The following is a 22,525-nucleotide window of genomic DNA, read 5'->3' on the forward strand; positions in this document are numbered from 1 at the left end:
CTCTGTCAATGGTGGTGTTCAGGGCTTCCTTTGTCGCGTCAGTAGCTTTGACTCGGTTTTCACTACTGTCAGTCACGCAAGTTCAGGGTGGAGACTCAGGAATACCACCGCACTCGTATGTAGAAGGATTCTTCATTACTGTTTCTGTAACAGTTTTGTTTTACCAGAGCAGAGCCTCTGAATCTGGAGGACCGATGGACCACTCTTAGTCTGGCCTCTACCCTTTGACCTGTTCAGCATGAGTGACTCTACCGATAGCCAAAGCATAAAGCTTCAGCCAACACAGCCCCTCTGGGTCATCGAGGCATGCAAGCTTCCAAACCCGACAAAAAGGTTGTGGTCCTCTTGAGGAATGTTAAGTTCAGTGAACTTATAAAACAAAAATTCAGGATAAATAACAATTACTGAAGCTGGATGCACTCATGATATTTGGGGATGCTGAGAGCATTAAGAGTTTCAGTGAGATGGTTATATTAAGATATAGGCAGCAGTGGTTGGGTGACCAATCGGAAAGGCAAAGGAACATAGGGATTGAGACATAAATAACAGAGGTGTACTAGGTCCTGAGGGTATAGATAGTATGAACGCACATAGTTTTTTTCATGTTTTCTTCAAAGAAAGGAAATATTAAAAAATATATACTGTAACAACATTCAAAATGCATTTAGATGAGTAAATGAGAGGGGGTAGGAGGGGATCTGTGGGACATGAGCCAAATGTGATCAAATGGACCTTGCTTTCTTCAGCACCATGGTCATCACAGCCAAGTTGGTGAGGGACCTGTTTTGTGTTGTATTTCTCTATGACTGTAATTATTTTGAATGGGACATGACAAAGCCTTTAATATCTGAACAATTATTATTAAATTGTCTGGTCACCCAAGTGAGAATAAATTCAGTTGTTTCCTATGAATTACCAATAGCACTGTAGTTGGCACAAAAAGCAAGGTGAAGATGGGACCTGTACAGGTGGAATGGCTTGCAGCTAAACTGGAGGGGGACTGATATCTTCGTGGGAAGGTTTGCTAGTTCTACACAGGGGTATATAAATTAGAGTTGCAGGGGGATGGAAACCAGAGTGCCAGAGCAGATAGTGGAGTGGCTGTGGAGAATAATGCTGTGAAGTCTACAGACAAAGTCAGGAATCAAAAGGTTGAGCATGGTGGGACAAATGTTCTGAGTGTTGTATACTTCAGTGCGAGGGGTACTGTAGGAAAGGTGCATGAGCTTACAGGAATGGACCAGCAAGTGACATTGAATTGTACATTGTAGACATCAGTGAGACTTGCTTGCAGGAGTGGCAGGACTGACAGTTCACTGTTCTGGGATTCTGTTTTAGACACGCTAGTGGGAGGGATTAAAAGGGGGAGGGTTAATAATTCATCTCCTTCTACCTTAGGCCACAAACTTATCAATCACCCCTGATGAGTTATGAACTTCAAATTTTCTGCATAATCACTCAGAGAGTTAAACTGCATGTGCATGTAATGAGAGCCGTATAACTCATCTCCTTCTACCTTAGGCCACAAACTTATCAATCACCCCTGCGATGGACACTTTCTGGAGGTCCTAGATCCGTATGCTCCACGACCGCTGGACTAAGTGCGTAAACATAGGAGGGGACTATGTTGAAAAATAAATGTGCTAGGTTTTCTAAAATTGACTCCTTCTACCTTAGGCCATGAACTTATGAATCACCCCTTGTATATGCCAATTAAATAGCTAAGTAATGCAAAAAAAGAACAGAAATAAGAAAGTAGTGAGATGGTGTTCATGGGTTCAATGTCCATTTAGAAATAGGATGGCAGAAGGGAAGAAGCTGTTCATGAATGGCTGAGTGCGTTTCTTCAGGATCCTGCACCTCCTTCCCAATGGCAACAGTGTAAAGAGGGCATGTCTTCGGTAGTAGGGATTCTTAATGATAGATGCCTCCTTCCTAAGGCACCTCTCCTTGAAGATGTCTTGGATACTATGGGGGCTAGTACCCATGATGGAACTGACTGGTTTTACAAGTTTCTGCCACCTATTTTGACCCTGTGCAGTAGCCTCCCCACCCATACCAGATGGTGATGCAGCCAGTCAGAATGCTCTCCATTGTACATTTGTAGAAGTTTTTGAGTGTTTTAGTTGACAAACCAAATCTCCTCAAACTCCAAATGAAACATAGCCACTGTCTTGCCTTCTTCATAGCTGCATCAATATATTGCGTCCAACTGAGGTCCTGACACCAAGGAACTTGAAATTGCTCACTCTCTCCACTTCTGAACCCTCTACGAGGATTGGTTTGTGTTCCCTCGTTTTACCCTTCCTCAAGTCCTCAATCAGCTCTTTGGTCTTGGAGACATTGAGTACAAGGTTGTTGCTGTGACACCACTCAACTACCTGGTATATCTTGCTCCTGTATGCCCTTTCATCACCATCTGAAATTCTGCCAACAATGGTTGTACCATCAGCAAATTTATAGATGGCATTTGAGCTGTGCCTAGCCACACCACCAAGGATGTAAAGAGAGTCGAACAGTGAGCTAAGCACACATCTGTGTGGTGTACCAGTGTTGATTGTCAACGAGGTGGAGATGTTATTTCCGATCTGCACATATTGAGGTCTTAAGCACAAAATAATCTGCAGATGCTGTTGTCAAAGGAACACTCACAATGCGCTGGAGGAACTCAGCAGGTCAGTCAGCATCAGTTGAAAAGATTAGTCGACGTTTCAAGCCGAACCCTTCGTCAGGACTGAAGGAAGAGCTTTGGGGAGGGTTTGAAGAATGCTGGTAGTTGAAAAAAACAGTAATTTTAAAGGGGTGGGGGAGGGGAGAGGACATAGTGAGGTCTTCTAGTTAGGTTTCATCACCAACCTGTCAAAGCAAGCAGATCTCAAGGTTGTATAATTTATTCATTCTTTGATAATAACTGAACCTTGACTCACTTCATCACAGTGAGTGTAAGTGCTGTTGGACAATAGTCATTGAGGCAGTTTAGTACATTCTTCTTAGACACTGGTAATTGGTAGGTGATTTTAACATTCTACATATTGCCTGCAGCTCTCATACTGTAAAAGTGCTGGATGGGATTGACTTTGTCAAATGTGTTCAGGAAAGTTTCTTTAATAGAGGTCCCAACTAGATACTAAATCTCCTATTAGGGACTGAAACAGGACGGGTGATCGAAGTTTGTGTTGGGGAACATTTTTTATCTGGGGATCATAATGCCATTAGCTTCAAGATAACTATGGAGAAAGATAGGCCTGGTCCTCAGATTGAAATTCTAAATTGGAGAAAGGCCAATTCTGATGGTATAAAAAGGATATGGGAAGAGTGGATTGGGACAGTTTATTTCTGTCAAAGGTGTGCTTGGTAAGTGGGAGACCTTCAAAGTGAAATTTTGAGTGTACAAAGTTTGTGTGTTCTTGCCAGAATAGAAGGTAAGGCTAACAGGTTTAGGAACCTTGGTTTTGGAGAGATATTGAAGCTCTGGTTAAGAAGAAGGAGGTGCATAGCAGGTGCAGGCCAGAAGGGACAAGCAGGGTACTTGAGGGATATATGATATGCAAAACTTAGGAGGGCTAAAAGGAGGCATGAGGTTGCTCTAGCAGATAGCTGAAGGAAATTCCTAAGAGCTTCTACAGATATATTGAGAGCAAAAGCAAGAGTCAAAATTCGTCTACTGGAAGATTAGTGTGTTCATCTATGTGTGGAGCCAAAAGAGAAGGGGGAGATCTTAAATGGCTGGTTTTGCATTTGTACTTACTCAGGAGACAGACACAGAGTTTGTGGAATTGAGGCAAAATAGTAGAGATTGTGGACCATATACAGATTACAAAAGAGGATTTGCTTGCTGTCTTGAGACAAACTAGGGTGGACAAATTTCCAGAGCCTGACAAGGTGTTCCCTCAGATCTCGTGGGAGACTGGTGCAGAAATTGTAGGGGCCCTAGCAGAGACATTTAAAACTTTTGCAATAGGTAAGCTACTAGAAGATTGGAGGATAGCTGATGTTCCGTTGTTCAAGAAAGGCTCTCAGAATAAGCTAGGAAATTATAGACGGGAGAGCCTGACATCAGTAATGGGTAAGTTATTGGAAGGTATTCTAAGGAATTGGATATGTAAGTATTTGGATAGACAGGGACTGATTAACAATATTCAACATGGCTTTGTGCATGGTAGATCATGTCTAACATCTACAGATATATTGAGAGCAAAAGCAAGAGTCAAAATTCGTCTACTGGAAGATTAGTGTGTTCATCTATGTGTGGAGCCAAAAGAGAAGGGGGAGATCTTAAATGGCTGGTTTTGCATTTGTACTTACTCAGGAGACAGACACAGATCTTATAGCATTTTTCAAGGAAGTTACTAAGACTGCTGATGGAGGTAAGGTATTGGATGTTGTCTACAAGGACTTCAGTAATGCATTTGACAATGTCCCACATGGGAGGTTGGTAAGAAAGTTTCAGTCCCTTAGCATTCAAGTTGAGGTCGTATATTGGATTATACATTGGCTTTGTGGGTGAAGCCAGAGAGTGGTAGTAGATGGTTGCCTCTCTGACTGGAGACTGTGACCAGTGGGGTGCCACAGGAATTGGTGCTGAATTCACTGTTGTTTTCATCTATATCTACAATCTGAATGATAAACTGGATCAGCAAACTTGTGGAAGACTATCAAAGCTTGCACCAGGATCTAGATCAGCTAGAAAAGTGGGCTGAAAAATGGAAGATGGAATTTTAATGCACAAAAATGCCAAGTGATGCCCTTTGGGAGGCCAAACCAGGTTAGGACTCACACAGTGAGCGGTTGGGCACTGAGGAGTGTGGTAGAACAGAGGGATCTGGGAATATAGGTCCATAATTCCCTGAAAGTGGCATCAAGGTTTGGTAGGGTTGTAAAGAGAGCTTTAGGCACATTGGCCTTCATAGATCAAAGTATTGAGTAGAGGAGATGCAATGTTATATTACAGTAGTATAGGACATTAGTGAGCTTAATTTAGAGTATTGTGCCCAGTTCTGGTCACTTACCTACAGGAGAAATACCAATAAGATTGAAAGACTGTCCAGAAAATATAAAAGGATGCCGCCAGGACTTTAGGACCTGAGGAATAGGGAAAGAACATAGAACAGTACAGCACAGGAACAGGCCTTTCGGCCTACAATGTTGTGCCAAACCAATTAAATTTGTAATTAAATGGCCAGGTAAGGTAATCTCTTCTGCTTACACAATGTCCATATGCTTCAATTTTCCTCACATTCATGTGTCTATCTAATTATCTCTTAAAAGTTCCTCATGTATTTGCCTCTGCTACCAGCCCACGGAGCTCATACCACACACCCACCCACTCTGTGGAAAAAAAACACAACAACAACAACTTGCCTCTCACATCTCCTTTAAAATTTCCCCTTCTCACAAATACATGTCTGTGAATAGGTTAGGACTTATTCACTAGAATGTAGGAGTAGAGGGCAGATTTGACAGAGGTATCCAAAGTTATGAGATGTATAGAGAGGGTAAAGGCAAGCAAGCTTTTTCCACTGAGCTTGGGCGAGACTACAAGAAGAGATCATGGGTTAAGGGTGAAAGATGAAATGTTTAAGGGGAACATGAAGGGAACCTTCTTCACTCAGAGGATGGTGAGAGTGTAGAACGAGATGGGAGGGGTTTGGAGGGTTGTGGTCCAGATTCAGGTCGATGCCACTACTCAGTATAATAGTTCAGCTCAAACTAGATGGGCCAAAGGGTCTGTTTCTGTGCTGTAGTGCTGTATGTTCAATGAGGCAAGAAAAACCGTAGATGAAGCCTGGCATGATAATTATTGAGATCTGTGGTTTTAAGTAATAATCTGTTAAGAGCTGTGAAAAGTTGGAAGAACAGAACTGTTCCACAAAATTGAACTACAGTTTGAAAATAAAAGGTTTTAATATGCACACTTTGCTTATGATTTAGGATTAATTTTACCCTAATAATTGGTAAAATGAATGTAGTCTAGTTTATTACCATATTTAAATGACTAACATATTCACACCACAGAACTCTTGTTCACCTCATCTCTCTTAAAGCTGGAAGTCGTTGGTCCTTGTTCATGCTCTCTTGTTAATTCATGATATTAATTTCTAACATGATCCCACTCTTGTCATTTGTGGAAATTTATTGAACATCTTTCTTTACAGCTACAACAAAAAATTAGGCAAATGAAGCTGCTTCCTCCGAAACAAATTACTACAAAACTGAGAAGGCCCAGTACACGTCGCTCTGCATATGCTTTTTCTCATCAGAGGGGTTTTGGTGCACTGATTACTTCAGGGAGGAATATGCGAATAAAATCTCGGAGTTTTAACCCTTCAAAGGCTGGCACATCATCACAAGTTGATGAAGAAAAATATTCAAAGCTTGAGAGGCCTGGGAGATGACCATTCTTAAAGAAGAAATTTAGTATTTGTACATACTGCAATAATAGGCTGACTGTATAAATTTTTTTTACGAGAATTGTGAAGAATTCTGTGTAACTTTCACATAATTCTTATTCAACAGCACAGACTAAACAAATCAGAAGCTGATTGATATTCAGCTGTTTACCTGTTCTTCTCTTTTGTACATACCTTAATTCAAAGAGACTTTTTGACTGGAAGTATTGAAACTAAAAGATTTACAGCAAGAATGTAGTGTTACCCACAACGAGACATGTTTTCAAATGAAGCTTGTTTTCTGCCAGAATCTTTACAAATTCTCAATCTTTTTAATTAAAAATTTTAAGTTCTACAGAGATGGAGCCACATTAAAAATTACAGCAATTAAACCTAATTCACTGAAAATTTCTCGTTTTCAGTGAATTCAAGCATCAGCTATTCTGGAATGAGATAAATTTATTTTTTGAGCTAGTTAATTTGAGGAAATTCTTGGCTTCATCCCTCCCCCTCCTGTCTTCTCCTATCATTTCAGGTCTCCCCCTCCCCTCCCACTTTCAAATCTCTTACTATCTCTTTTTTCCATTAGTCCTGATGAGGGGTCTCGGCCTGAAACGTTGACTGTACTTCTTACTGTAGATGCTGCCTGGCCTGCAGCATTCCACCAGCATTTTGTGTGTGTTGCTTGAATTTCCAGCATCTGCAGATTTCCTCGTGTTTGAGGAAATTCTGTTTTTTTTAAAATATATATAGCATTGTCCATCTAGAAGATGGTTGTCTATTCCAAGAAAAATTGATCTGTTTCTTTTATTTGTTGGAAACTGGAGTGTATTAGAAATTGGAAACTACACTTTATAAATGAGAAGATAAATTGGACACAAGATGCACTGTGGTGATCCATGCTAATGCTACAGGTACCTTTGCCAATTTTAAGATGAGCTTTTAAATGGAAGTTCAAGCACATCAGCAACACTGTGAATGTACTGAGAATGCCGTGAGATGAGAAACTATATCAAGCTGAAAAAAATGTTAAATTAGTGCTGCATAATGTTTGTTAATGTCAGTTTTCCCCAACAACAAAATTTCATTTTTCAAGTGTCTCCAAGACATTGTTCATTTTCAATAAGGCATGGCACATTTTGTGCACACAATATCATTTTGTCCAACAGACTCACCATTGTGAAGCTTCTGTAGGAACTTTGTTGAGCTGAGAATCACAGAGCTTCAAGACAGAATCGAGATGGGTTGGGTAGTAGGGGCAGAATTGAGAGTGAGTTGTAAAGATAAAGGTTATCAGTGAAAGAAATGGTCAGAGTCAGTCTGAGATAGATATTGTAGATGGAGTCTGGTTCAGTCAGATAGACAATTGGAAATGGTATCTGAGGAATGTAATTGGGTGGAATCAGAGGAGCAAAAATTAGAGTGGACTGATCAGAGGGATAAGAGACAATAAAGACCATTATTCATCACCAGAAACTGTCAGGTTGATTTTGCCATTTAATAAAATGCAATAAGATAGATTCAATAGTTTACATTGTACAAGAATATCACAGAAGTATGAAAACAAAATTTGAAGGAAGTAGTCTCCTCTCCGTGACATTTGAAAAATAAACATAGACATATAATACAATATTATGTATGATGATTTGTTAATTTAGTGCCAAAGGATGGAAACCATTCAAAACATACCATGCTTTAAATGGTGGACTAAAACCATGCAATAATTTTTTTGAAATATAATTATTGAATTGAAAATACAATGTGTCTTTTACAATACAAATGTTTAGTTTATAATATGACTTAAAATATTTTACTTTCAACTCAAGATATTTCTAATGTCCAGTTGTAATATCTTTTTAATTGTGCATAATCCTGGCAGAGGTATTAGCTGAAATCCATTATTATTCCCTCATCTCTTCATGTTGACTGTAGAGAGAAAACAATGAAATAATATAAGTTTGGTCAATCCCAAGCACCATTACAAAGGATAAAATTCTATTACAGCTAAATATATGACTGGGAATACTTTGATAAATACACTAAAAACTTTGCCATGTATAAACTGTGATCTAATAAATATGTTTACCAAGCTAAGTCCTTCTTCCTTCAGTGTGAAGTCCATGTAGTCTTGCAAACCGAGCTGAGTAATCAGTCAACATTTATAGACTATGATGGTCGTTAACATAGATCCATTATTATGGTTATTATTATGCACAAGCCTTGGCCACCCATTTTTCATACTTAAGTTTCACTCCCTGCTGCCTGACTGGAATTTTAATAATATTGCCATGTTTTTATAGGGTGTACTAACAGAAGTTTCAGGAAGCATTTATTAGGTCAGGCACATTCAAGTGGAAAGAACAGATATTTTGTCATTTTACTTGCAGTCACTTCATCTTGATAGCTTTCAGAGTCACACGAGCTATAAATTTATCCATTGTAACCACTGAAGATATCAGTTCTGCATCATTTCTACCTTGTTATTTTGAAACATTTATCCATTTATCAGTTGACCAGGTGAGAATGTGGAAAATTAGAACCTCAGCATTTAGGGAAATGAGTAGGTCGCATTTGAGACAGGGAAAACATACATCATGGAAAAAAAGGAGTTAATAATTATTTAAATCAGAAATATATGAATGTATGCAAAAGGAATGGAGTTATTTATGATTGACATATCACCAGGAAATTATTTAATTTTACTGTGTGTATAAGTAAATGTACATGTTGAAATGAATACAAAAACTTGTTTACAGTCTTATGCTTTTTTTTTATAAATTAGGTAATTGTAAAAATAAATATTATGCGTGGTGGAATTATATAATAAAATGAGGAAAGCTGTTAAATAATAACGATTTTTGTTGGGGAAAAATACCTTACTTTACATATAATTTTGCCAATATTTTAGCACCCCTTGTGCTTTAGTCTTTAATGTGAAGATATTTATCTTTAAAAGGAATGGAAACTCATGTTTGAATGTACAAAGAACACATCCAAACATTGTGTGGGTTTACCAAGATTTCACTAGCTCAAAGACTGCTGTATTTCTGCAACTCATTTTACCACACCTTTTGATGATACATTATGCAGTCACACCATTTGATTATACATTATGCAAGGTATTCCTTGACAGAAGACATATGAAAACATTTATATTCGTTTCAGGCAAAATATATTTTCATTGGCTTTTGTTATACAGTATTTGACTAATGGTCTTGGGATTAGACAAGCAATGATGGTTAGGGAAATAATTATTAGGTCTATCCTTTCAAAAACTTACTTGGACCCATTGTCAACAGAAAAAAAAAATCCACTGTAATACTGGTGGATAATGATGAGAAGGCATATTTATAAGATAGATGTCAAGTTTGTTGTAACTCAGCCTGAAAAACATTTTGGATTGCTTGATAAGAATATATTAAATTCACCCTGTTCTATGATAATTGGCATTGTATCATGAATCCAAGATTATATCATTGAAAATTCATTGTAAGTATTGGGGATGAATTCACCATGAGCTTCCCCTTGAAGTACCAATAAATAGGGATGCCTGCATGTTAATTCATATGTGTATTTTGATGTCCCTTTCTGGTTTTCCTCAATTTTTCCATTAAAAATAACAAACACTTGTTTCTATGAAGTGGATTTTTAATCACAATTCAGTTTTCCAAAGGAAAAACAAAAGACTTTATTTTCACCTCTGCTGTACTCACACATTTTAAAGTTTTTTTTGCTGGAGTAAGTTTAGCAACTTGGGACCTGAAGCCAACCAATCATTTTAGTCAAACAACTGAGTGGCATCTAAAACAAAAAAAGTGACAGAAAAACAGTATAATTTAGAACAAAGATGCTCCAAAAATTTCTGTTTCAGAGTCAGAGTCATGTTTAATATCCTTGGCCTATGACAAGAAATTTGATGTTCTGTGGCAGCACTACATAATAATTTTAAAAATATATAAGTTCCAATAAGTATATATTTTTAAAAATTAAGTTACATAAGTAATGCAAAAAGAGAGGAAAAAATAGAGAGGTGGTGTTCATGGATTTATTGTCCGTTCAGAAATCTGATGGCGGAGTATAAGTGGCTGTTTCTGAAACATTGAGTATGTGTCTTCAGGTTCCTGTACCACCTCCTTGATGGTAGCAATAAGAAGAGGGCATGACCTGAATGATGGGGGGTCTTAACGATGGATGCTAACTTTTTGAGGTTTCGCCCTTTGAGGGTGTCCCCAATGCTGGGGAAGCTAGTGTCCTTGAGGGAGCTGGCTGAGTTGATCAATCTGTGATCAAGCTGCTTCTGGAGAGCTTTAATTCTGCATATTTTTGCATAAGCCTTTAATAAATTCATAATATGTACCAAACTAATGATTTGATTTCTTGAGAAATTTGTTTTATTGTTTTTATGTGGATGTATTCAAAACATTTATGAATTCTAATTAGTTATAAATGAAAATGTGATTTGACAGATTATAGGGTAACACTATAATTAGATTGCATATTAATTCATCATGTCAAAGACATTACTTGCTCTATTTCTTATTTGAATAATAAGATTTATGCAAAATATTTCATTTTGATTAAAATAAAGGGTGTCATTAAATATATTTACAATAGAATTTTCTTTATATTTTGTACATGCGAAGTGACTGCCAAAGATGTTAAATGTCCTGTATGTGTATTTTTGTATTTCATTAAATCCTTCACAACTAACAAAACATTTTTCTGTTGTTATGTACATTTATGCACTGTCTTGTATACAAGTATAAGCATATAGTGGTTTTCTTTATTATTCTTTTCTTTATTTTCTAGTTTTTGTTACAGCTTGTTTGGAAACGGGGTAGGCTATGTAGATCACTCAGGTTATTTTCCCACTTGAGATTGTGACTGATCTGTGAACTAACTCAACTTAACTGTGCTGACCTCCCTTAATGCCTTTGCTTTGGAAATCAACAAAATCTGTAGAACTTTTAAAATAAAGTTCTAAGGACCCAGAACCATTCTAATTAAAGTTATTAACTTCAAGCCTAACAATTAAAGTTATTAACTTCAAGCCTGATTTTTAGGTGAGCCATCTTCTTAGGCCTCCAAACCAAAGAAATAGTTTAACTATAATCCCCTGCCCACCTCCACAGTTCTTCAGAATTTAAGGAATTCAGTGTTTTTAGGTAATATGCCCTCATAATTAGATAACTAAGAAAACTGATGAAGGCAAGGATAGCAGATGGTATCTATGATGGTCAAGCACGATAAGCAGGCCTGGAAGTTAAGGCACATGAAATCAAAAGCAAATTTGCTGATTAGATACAAAATTTCCTTGGTGATAGTAGGCAGAGTTTAGTGGTGGGACAATGTTTTTCTGGTTGATAGATGTGACCAGTGGTGTAGTGCAGGGATCGATGATGAGACCCTTGTTTGTAATATGCTATAATGACTTGAATGCGAATGTGGGAGGTACGATTAATAAATTTGCAGATAACATGAAAGTTGGTGGTGTTGTGGATCATGAGGAAGATTTATCTAAGACTACAGCAGGAAATAGATGGGATGGAAAGTTGGGTGCGGCATTGGCAGATGGAAGTTAATCTTGACTAGTACCAGGAGATGTACCTTATGAAGTCATATTAGAGGTAAGGCATTAACAGTTAACGGTAATATACTGATGTTGGCCTCAGGGTTCAAGTCCACAGTCCCCTAAAAATGGAAACACAAGTTGATTGGGTGGTCAGGAAGTCATATGGTGTGTTTGGTGTAGATCAGGGCAGAGAGTATAAAAGTTGGGACATTATGTTGCAACTTCACAATGTAGGTTAGGCCACAATTGGAATATTGTGTGCAGTTCTGATTGTCATATTATTGGAAGCATGTAGTTGTGCTGAAGAGAGTCCATGGGAAATTTACCAAGTTTAGAGGGCTTAAATTATGTGGAAAGATTGAGTAATCTGGGTTTATTATTTCTGAGTGAAGGAGGCTGAGGTGTGAGCTGACAGAAGTATATACTGTAAAAAGAAGAGCTGCCGATAGGATAGATAGTTAGAATGTTTAACCATGGTAGGGGTATCAAAAACAAAAGGACACAGGTTTAAGCTGGAATTTATATTTCTGACACTTTTGCTTTTTTTCTGCACCTATATTTAATTTTTTAAAGATCTATGTACATGGTGTCATGTGTGACGCCAAGCAGAGCTACCGGACGGATGATGCTTATGAGAGAGATAACGGAAGACAATGGAGAAACATTCAAAATGCTAATAAGAGAAAAGAGAGAGATTAACGAGAAAGAAACACAATTCAGATATTGACAGACCGTTTGCTTTGAACCTGAACTGTTTGAAGTTTGCTGGACAGGTGATACCCCAGCAGGGGGATAAAAAGAGCAGGTTTGCTAAGGCATGAGACACGCCACGAGACCCTGGAAAGAGCAGTGTGCCCCCACAAGTTGGTGAGAGTTTGGAGGACCGGTTCGCAGGAATTGGTCAGAGGCTGACAGAGTGTAAAGGTACGATCGGTGGGAACCTAGAGTTTGTGTCTGCCATTGCCTGGGTGCCGGCTTCACCGCGGAAGAACGATCGTATCCAGAATGGAGGGGTCACAGTCGGTGACCACAGCGGGATCAGAAGACATCAAAAGGTCTGCCCGAAACCAACTGCATCTCTCACTCTCTCTCTCTCTCTCTCTGTCTCTCACACCAACAGTACAACAACAGCGATTACTTCGAACTGCACTAAACTGAACTGAACTCTGCTTCACTTAAGACTGATCATTTTACCCCTAGACTGTGATAGAGCTTGGTTGATTCCTATTACCCTAGTTCTGTGTATATGTGTGTATTATCATTGCTAACCTGTTACATTTATATCCTTACGATTAGTGTACTGTATTACTTATTTCTTTAATAAAACTTTATTAGTTCCTAGTAATCACAGACTCCAACGAGCGTTCCATTTCTGCTGGTTTGGCAACCCAGTTACGGGGTATGTAACAATGGACCCCATGATTTTATGGATTTCCATTGTTTCCAGTACAGTAAATAAGTACTACGTACATATGGGATTAGCAACTGCAACAGTTTAATGTCACCAGTCTGAGGTATTTGATAAACTGAGACAAGGACAGTGAGACACTGTAGAAGAATATAGGAAGTTCGTCGAACAAATAAATGCTATTTAATTATGAAGAAATGAAATAGGGAGATCATGAAAATTAAAATGATGTGCAGAATATTGTATATACAGACATGCAATTATAGTTGGTAACAAATGCAAACCCTGAAAAGTAGATTGGTTTATTATTGTCATATATACCGAGGTACAGTGAAAAAGTTGTCTTGCGTACCATTCGTGCAAATCATGTTCTTAGAACAGTGCACTGAGGTAATACAAGGCAAAACAATGAGAGCAGAATAAAGTGTTACAGATTGAGAGTAAGTGCAGTGCAGGAAGACAACAAGGTACAAGGTCATAATGAGGGGGATAACATTGTACTAGGGAACCATTCAATTGTAACAGCTTTCTTTAAGACTGGTGGTCTGTCCTTTCAGGCTTTTGTATCTTCTTCCCTATGCAGGGTAGGGGGAAAGGAAAGAGACAATGTCCAAATGGGTGGGTTTTTTGATTATGCTGTTTGCTTTACCAGGGCAGCTAGAACTGTGGACAGAATCCATTGAGGGGAAAACTGATTTCCATGAAGTACTGAGCTGTGTCCACAACTGTCTACTGTTTCCTGCAGTAACAGGCAGAGCTGTTGCCATGTCAGGTCATGATATGGAGCATCAATAAATATTGTTAAGGGTCAATGGAGACATGCCAAGTTTCTTCAGCTTCCTGAGATAGTAGAGGTCTGCGCTTTCTTGGCTGTGGTGTCAGCTTGTTTAGACCAGGACAAACTATTGGTGAAGTTCACTCCTAGTGTTACGTACCCCGTAACTGGGTTGCCAAACCAGCAGAAATGGATCACTCAGTTGGAGTCTGGAGTACTAGAACTAAGAAAGTTTTATTAAAGAAACAAGCAACACAGTAATCGAAAGGATAATAAATGCAACAGTTCAGCGATGATAAACACACATGTGCACAGAATTAAGATAACAGCATCAATCAAGCTCTATCGTTGTCTAGGGGTAAATGACCAAATTTCAAAGTGACTCAAAGTTCAGTCCAGTTTAGTAGTTCAGTTCGCAGTAATCGTTGCCATGGCGATGGACAACGTGGGGGGAGAGAGAAATAGAACAGGAACAACTGATCATTCAGACACTGCTTCACTCACAGACCGGCGAGATGGCTCACAAGCAGCTTTTGGGCGGGTCCTTGGTGATGTCACCTGAGGTCACCGACTGTGACCCCCCCTCCAGATGCGGTTGATCCTCTGCAGTGAACCCGGCACCCAGGCAAGGGCGGACACACACCGGGTTCCCGCTGATCGTACCTTTCCACCCTGTGCGTTGTCCGATACTTCTCACCAACTCGTGAGAGGTGTACCGCTTCCAGGGTCTCGTTACCTCGGGTGGCGTGTGTCCTGCCTTAGCGAATTGGTCCCTTTTTATCCCCCTGCTGGGGTATCGCCTGTCCATCACTTCAAACAGTTCAGGGTTCAAAGGGGGAGCCGCTCCAGACAGCTCTCTCTCCCACGTCCCTTCATTACACATCTCCAGACACTGCTCCATTGTTCCTTATCTCTCCTTCCCCTGAGGGCAGGTGGCAGACCACTTGCTGATGTCACTGATGCTAACCCAGGCCAGCAAACATCTTAATTTTATGTGTATTCTCGTCACACTAGAAACTTGAAACTCTCAGCACTCTTAACCTCAGCACCACTGAAGTAAACAGGAGCCTGTGCACCACCCAAGTTCCTGAAATCAATGACCAGCTCTTTTGTTTCGCTGCCACTGAGGGAAAAGAGTGTTATCATAACACCATGTCATTAGGCTATCTCCTTCCTGTACTCTCTCATTTTTATTTGAGATATGGCACGTAGTGGTATCTCTGCAAATTTGTAGATGGAGCTAGAGCAGAAACTGGTGTCAGTTGCAACTGCTGAAATTAGATATAAAAACAAGGAGATATTGAAATAGTTCAAACTCTTGATTAAAATTAGTGTTTTCAGGAATGTTGCATCAGGAAAATGTTGATGATTGGCATCTAACCAGAAACATAGAACAGTACAGCACAGTACAGGCCCTTCAGCCCACGATGTTGTGCTGACCCGTTAACCTATTCCAGGTCAATCTAACCCTTCCTTTACACATACTGTAGCACTCCATTTTTGTTTCATCTATATAAGAGTCTCTTAAATATCCCTATTTGTATCTGCCTTTACCATCTTTACCATTACCCCAGCAGTGCAGTGCACTTTACCATTATGTAAAAAAACCCATCATCTGCCACCCCCCTGAACTTCCCTCCAATCAACTTAAAATTATCCCCCCTCAGTTTAGTCAATGCCACCCTGGGAAAAAGAAAATGCCTCTTATCATCCTACATACCTCTATCAAGACACTTACTATACTCCTTTGCTCCAAAGATAAATGCCCCAGCATGCTCAAGCTTTCCTCACAAGATATTCTCTCTAAATCAGGCAGCATCCAAATAAATCTCCTCTGCATCCCCTCTAAAGCTTTTCGATCCATCCTATAACAAAGTTCCTGAACTGAATGCAATACTCCAAGTATGGACTAACCAGAGTCTAATAGCACTGCAACTTGTCTTGCAGTTCTTGAACTCAGTGCCCTGACTAATGAAAGCCAACAACCCATACACCATCATAACCATCCTACAAATTGCGTGGCAACGTTGAGTGACATACGGACTTGGACCCCAAGATCACACTATTCCTCCAAACTGCTTAGAATCCTGCCATTAACCTTCCAAAGTGTATCACTTCACACTTAACTGGAAAGAATTTCATCTGTCACTCCTCAGCTCAACTCTGCTCCTGTCACTATCCCATTGTAGCCTATGACAACCTTCCACACTATCCACCACATCACTAACCTTTCTGTCATCTGCAAATTTATTAAACCACCCTTCCCACTTCCTTGTCCCAAATCATTTATTAAAATCACAAACAGCAGGAGTCCCGGAATAGATCCCTGTAGGACACTACTCATCATGGACATCCAGACAGAATGCGGTCATCTACTTCCACCCTCAGCCTTTTGAATCCATGCCACCAAGTTTCCCTGGATCCCATGCCTCTTGGGGAACCTTGTCAAATGGCTTTCTAACATCCATATACACCACATCCATCCCTCTACCTTTTTTTTGTCACTTTGTCACTTTCTCATAAAACCATGCTGACTATACCTCTCCAAGTATTCATAAATCCTGTTTCTATGAACCTTTTCCAATAGTTTGCCCATCACTGACGTAAGACTCACTGGTCTATAATTTCCAGGATAACCTATATTATCTTTCTTGAACAAAGGAAAAACATTTGCCACCCTCCAATCCTCTGCTACTATTTATGTGGCTTGTGAGGATGCAAAGATCATTGCGAAAGGTGCAGCAATCTCTTCATTCATTTCCCGTAGTAACCTGGAGTATATCCCATCCAGCCTGAAAACTTATCTATTCTAATGTTTTCTAACAGTTCCAGAACATCCTCTTTCTTCACCTCGACATGTTCCAGGTTATCAACCTGTTCCACACTGACCTCACGTTCATCAAGGTACCTCTTACAGGTGAATACTGAAACAAGTCCTTGAGCAGGGGACTTAACCACACATTGCTCTGTGACGACACCAGTGCCAAGCTGTATGGGTCCTAGTGCCCTTCCTTTGGATAACATCGGTGGCATGGAGAGGGGAGACTTGCAGCATGGCAACTGCCTATCTTCCATAAAACCTTGCCCAGTCCTCAGTCAACATCGAAAATCGATGGACAGCCGAAGAAGACTGAAACAAAGCATTAATTAAGAAACTCCCCTACTTCCTCTGAGTCCAGGCACATTTCCTCTTTTTCACTGATTGCTCCTACCCTCAGTCTTGTCGTGCGCTTGTTCTTCATCTACAAAGAATATATAGAACACTTTGGGGGATTCCTTAATCCTTCTCACTGAGGCTTTCTCATCATGTCCCCTTCTAACGCTCCTACATCCCTTCTTAACCTCTTCTTGCAACACACATAAAACTTGCTGGTGAACGCAGCAGGCCAGGCAGCATCTATTGGAAGAGGTACAGTTGACGTTTTGGGCCAACACCCTTCGTCAGGACTAACTGAAAGAAGAGCTAGTAAGAGATTTGAAAGTGGGAGGGGGAGGGGGAGATCCAAAATGATAGGAGAAGACAGGAGGGGGAGGGATGGAGCCAAGAGCTGGACAGGTGATTGGTAAAAGGGATATGAGAGGATCATGGGACAGGAGGCCCAGGGAGAAAAAGGGGGAGGGGGGAAAAAAGCCCAGAGGATGGGCAAGGGGTATAGTGAGAGGGACAGAGGGAGAAAAAGGAGAGAGAGAACAAGAATGTGTGTGTATATAAATAAATAACTGATGGGGTATGAGGGGGAGGTGGGGCATTAGCAGAAGTTAGAGAAGTCAATGTTCATGCCATCAGGTTGGAGGCTACCCAGATGGAATATAAGGTGTTGTTCCTCCAACCTGAGTGTGGCTTCATCTTTACAGTAGAGGAGGCCGTGGATAGACATATCCGAATGGGAATGGTTCTTCTTGGCTGCCTTATAACTCAACAGCCCTGTCTGTTCCTTGCTTTCTAAACCTTAAGTATGCTTCCTTTTTCCTCTTGACTAGATGTTCCACATCACTTGTCAACCATGGCTCCTTTACCCTGCTATCCTTTTGCTCCTCAGTTGGACAAACCTATGCAGAACCCCATGCAGGTACTCTCTGAACAGCCTGCACATTTCCATGGTACACTTCCTTCTCAATTTGTACTCCCATGTTCCTGCCTACGAGCATTATAATTCACTCTCCCTCAATTAATTATTTTCCCATACCACCTGCTTCCAACCCTGTCCATGGCTATGGCAAAGGTCAGGGAATTGTGGACACTGTCTCCAAAATGCTCACCTACCTAGTGATCTATCACCTGACCAGTTTTATTTCCTAGTACTAGATCCAGTGTGGCCTATCTTCTAGTCAACCTGTCTGCACATTGTGTCAGAGTTCATGGTTACATGGTCGGCATAACATTGTGGGCCAAAGGGCCTGTAATATGCTGTAAATTTCTATGTTCCTTCTTGGACACGCTTCATGAATTCTACCCCATCTGAGCTATTTGCACTAAAGAGGTGCAAATCAATAGAAGTTGAAGTCACCTATGACAAGAAACTTGTTATTTTTGCACTTCTCCAAAATCTACCTCTCAATCTGTTCCTCAATTGCTATTGGGAAGGTGGGTCTATAGAACACTCCCAATAGAGTCATTACTTCCTTCCTGTTTTTGACTTCCACCCACCCTGTCTCAGTAGATGAGCCCTCCACAACGTCCTTCCTTCTGCAGCTGTGACACTATCCCTGACCTTTTTTCAAACTCCCTCCCTATCCCTTTGAAACATCTAAACCCCAGAACACCCTTCAACCATTCCTGCCATTGTGACAGCCAAGTCTCTGTAATGGCCACAATCTCATAGTTCCCAGTACAGATCCATGTTCTAGGTTCATCACCTGCGTTTATGCTCTATCCACTGGCTATATTTCCTCAGTCTCTCTACATATTGGTTCTACTTTTACTCCATTACCTGACCTGGGAGTCTGATTCCCATTTACCTGCCAACCTAATTTAAATTCTCCCCAACAGCTCTAGCAAACTTGCCTGCAAGGATATTAGTGCCTCTCGAGTTCAGGTGTAATCAGTCCCTTATGTGTACAGTACAGTGCAGAAATCTTAGGCACAGGTACATGGCTAGGATGCCCAAGACTTTTGCACAGTAATGTATTTGTCAGTGTGGAGTGGAGAGTGACCTTGTAAATCTGGTGGGAACACGGGATGTTGAGAAAGGCGATGGTGGAGCACTGCGGGAGCTGGCAGAGAAGGAATGCCAGGGGTAGTGCAGACACACCCAACCCAGCAATATCAGGTAAGGTAATTTGATTCTAAACAGTTGGTTTATTGATCATTACATAATGTCTCTCTGGTTCTTCCAGCTCCCTCCCCTTTTCCCAACCGTGACTCTCCTGTCGCTGCCCTCTTCCCATTCTCAGTCCACAGTAGAGACCCTTATCAGAATCGGGTTTATCATCGCCCACATATGTCATGAGATTTGATTCTTTTTTTGTGGCAGCAGTAGAGTGCAATACATAAAATTACTACAGCACTGTTCAAAGGTCTTAGGCATCCTAGCTATATTAGATATATATGTGCCTAAGATTTTTGCACAGTACTGTAGGTTATACCTTCCCCAGAAGGGATCCCAATGATACACAAATTTGAAATCCTGCACCCCGCATCAGTTTTTCAGGTACACATTACTACACCTAGGTAGCTTTTTCTCCCTTTTTCCCCCTCTTTAGGGCCTCATCTCTTTTCCTATCTATGTTGTTAGTACCATTATGTACCCCGACAGCTGTTGCCACTTATGTTCCTACTTATGTCGGCAGACACCCGGTTGCTGTGGCCTTCCCTTGGTAGGCCATTCTCCTCCCCAAACAGTATCCAAAGCAGTATAATTATTATTGAGTGGAATGGTCACAGGGGTAACCTGCACTGTCTGACTGCTCCCTTCCCCTCTCTTCACAGTCACCCAGCTACCTTCCTTCTACAGTTTAGGTATGACTGCCTTCCTATAGCTTCTGCCTATCAATTCATTCTCCTAAATGATCTACAGGTCATCCAGCTTCATTTCTAGTTCCCTAACATGGAGATGAAGCCAGATGCACTTCTCACAGATACAACCGTCAGGGAAACTGAAGGTATTTTTGACCTCCCACGTCATGCAAGAGGAACACATCACTGCCCTGGAATCTGTTTTTGCTGTTCTCCCTATGTAATAATAAATAAATAAAGAGTAAGTTTACAGAAAACTTAACCTACCCTCTGCCTCTTCTTGCGGAAGCCTCAGTTCCCTACTTCAACCAGTGCCGCTCCTATAATGACTGTTCCACTTAAATCTAAATTATTTTTATTGACCCTTGCCAATTGCCAAATTGTCTGATCAATTTGAAACTGGACAGACATTCCTGACAGGGTCCGCTTTTATAATCGAAAAGAAATGTGGTTTGTCTTTGAATGTGGATTGATCCGGTAAAGCTGCTTTTATTTCCCAATCGAAATTGCCCTGAGATGGTGCAGTCGGGGACTTGAACTTCTGAAATCTTTCATGGTTTCGTGTTTGGTCCACTGGAAATTTCACATTACTGCAGGCATGCCAGAAAGAGAAGACTATTTATCTTCCTCTGACACCTGTTTACAAAGCTTATAACATATTGCCTTTTTTTTTCCCAAAGAAGAAGCGGTATTTGTGGCTTCAGACTCGAATCTCGTACAGACATTACACCAGCCCAAATAAATGTAACTCGTGGTGTAAAGTGTCGTAGACGCGTATAGCTGTAAGAAGAAAAAATCTATAACGACGCCTTTCATTCCAAAAATGAATAACATTTCTGGAGAGTTTGTCATTATATATTTCCCTCGGGAATTAAAACTGCATATTGCATTGGAGGTGGGCTCTAGGCTAAGAATTTGCAGAACTGGCGGCACTGGAGAACTACAGACGTCAATAGATGATTGACATGAGTACGCACGGGGGGGGGAATGCTGTGACGTGTGTTTTCCAGTCTCGGTTGCCAGTGGAAACGGAGCCTGGTTCAGGCGGCGGAGAGTAGGAAAGATGCACGAAGACATGGAGGACACTGAATGAGCCTTGGGCGACGGTAAGGACTGCCCGTTCACGGGGATCTCCCACTCTCTCCCGGCGCATTGCGGTTGCCGCTACCCCCGCCCCTCTCCCTGTTCCCGGTCTCAGTCTCTGGCCTCGGGCAGCCTGTGTGTTGGTTCCGGCCGCGCACGCACCTTTCTGTGCGGGGGGAATCTGCGCTGGGACCGGCTGTCAGCGGCTCCGGTGGGAGTCGGCTGTCGGCGGCTCTCGGCTGTCACTGGGTAACCCGCTAAGTGAGTCGTAATATCATAGTAACATTGAGGTTAACTGCTGCCTCGTCGATTCTGGATAAATCCGAGGAAACGACATAGGAATATTTATTTCACAACTTTTCTGCCGAATTAGTTTGGTTATTAGTTGGGGCATACGTTTTTTTTGCTAATTTGCTCCACAGCAAATTGAACACCTTTATTCCAAAGGTATATCGTCAGCAGATCAACAGTAATTCAAATACTCAGTTACATAAGTATGAGGAATATTATACATTTTTCGAAATATGATGTGAAAGGGAAACGTGAACTGGAATAGATCGATGTATTGAATAACAGTTGAAAAGGAAATGGGAATTCATAAAAATATAAGAGTGTGGAGCTTCATTGTGGATTTTGGGAATTCATATTTGCAAGTTGATGACTGAACAGGCAGGGAATAGAAGGATATACAGACCATGTACAGGCAAAAGGGGTTAGTTAGATTTGGATCATAGTTGGCACAGTGGTGAGTTGAAATGGAGTACTGTATTCCATTCCTGTACTATATTCTATGTTCTGTGACTGTAGGGGAACAGTGAAAATATGGAAGGGCATTCTTAAAAACATTACAATTGTGTAATAAAGTATAAATAATATTGCAAAGATGATCTGGGCTTCTAATGTAATGTCTTTTATCTATGTTTTAGTACACAAGTGAAGTTGAAATATAATTACTTGTAGTTGGCAAAGACCATTAATATAATATTTGTGGTGAATTGTACCTACCTTAGGATATCTTACTGAATTCCATGGGTTAAAAGTCCCGAAGAAGGGTCTCATCTTGAAACGTTGACTGTTCACTCTTTTCTAGGTCTGACCCCCTGGGTTCCTCCAGCATTTTGTGTGAAGTACAAGTAGAGATGGGATTAGGGACAGAACACAGAATCCTAGTTCATAGTTGTCATTCAGACTGGAGGGAGATAGCAGTCATGTTCCTTGGCTGTCAGTGCTGAGCTCAAATTATTCACATGATCTATATTCTTGATTTTGGATGCAGAGAAGGCTAAGTTAATAGTTGCAGATTTGGAAGTGTTTTTCTTCAAAACAAAAACAAAATCCCGAG

General features: G+C 40.5%; 2 protein-coding genes across 4 annotated transcripts in view; both read left to right on the forward strand.

The window, feature by feature from the left end:
* Positions 1–11,111, forward strand: part of LOC134343938 (phospholipid-transporting ATPase ID-like) — a 146,497-nt gene extending 135,386 nt beyond the window's left edge. Inside the window, exon 28 of the mRNA XM_063042898.1 lies at positions 6,156–11,111. Within this exon, the coding sequence (XP_062898968.1) occupies positions 6,156–6,395 (240 nt within the window). The 3' untranslated portion in view covers positions 6,396–11,111. The remainder of the gene's footprint in view (positions 1–6,155) is intronic.
* A 9,985-nt stretch (positions 11,112–21,096) lies between these two features.
* Positions 21,097–22,525, forward strand: part of rusc2 (RUN and SH3 domain containing 2) — a 119,887-nt gene continuing 118,458 nt past the window's right edge. For all 3 annotated transcript variants that reach the window (XM_063042892.1, XM_063042894.1, XM_063042895.1), the window contains exon 1: positions 21,097–21,206. The gene's annotated coding sequence lies outside the window, so the exon portion shown is untranslated. The remainder of the gene's footprint in view (positions 21,207–22,525) is intronic.

The sequence above is a fragment of the Mobula hypostoma genome, chromosome 3, assembly GCF_963921235.1.
Source record: "Mobula hypostoma chromosome 3, sMobHyp1.1, whole genome shotgun sequence".
Classification (NCBI taxonomy): domain Eukaryota; kingdom Metazoa; phylum Chordata; class Chondrichthyes; order Myliobatiformes; family Myliobatidae; genus Mobula; species Mobula hypostoma.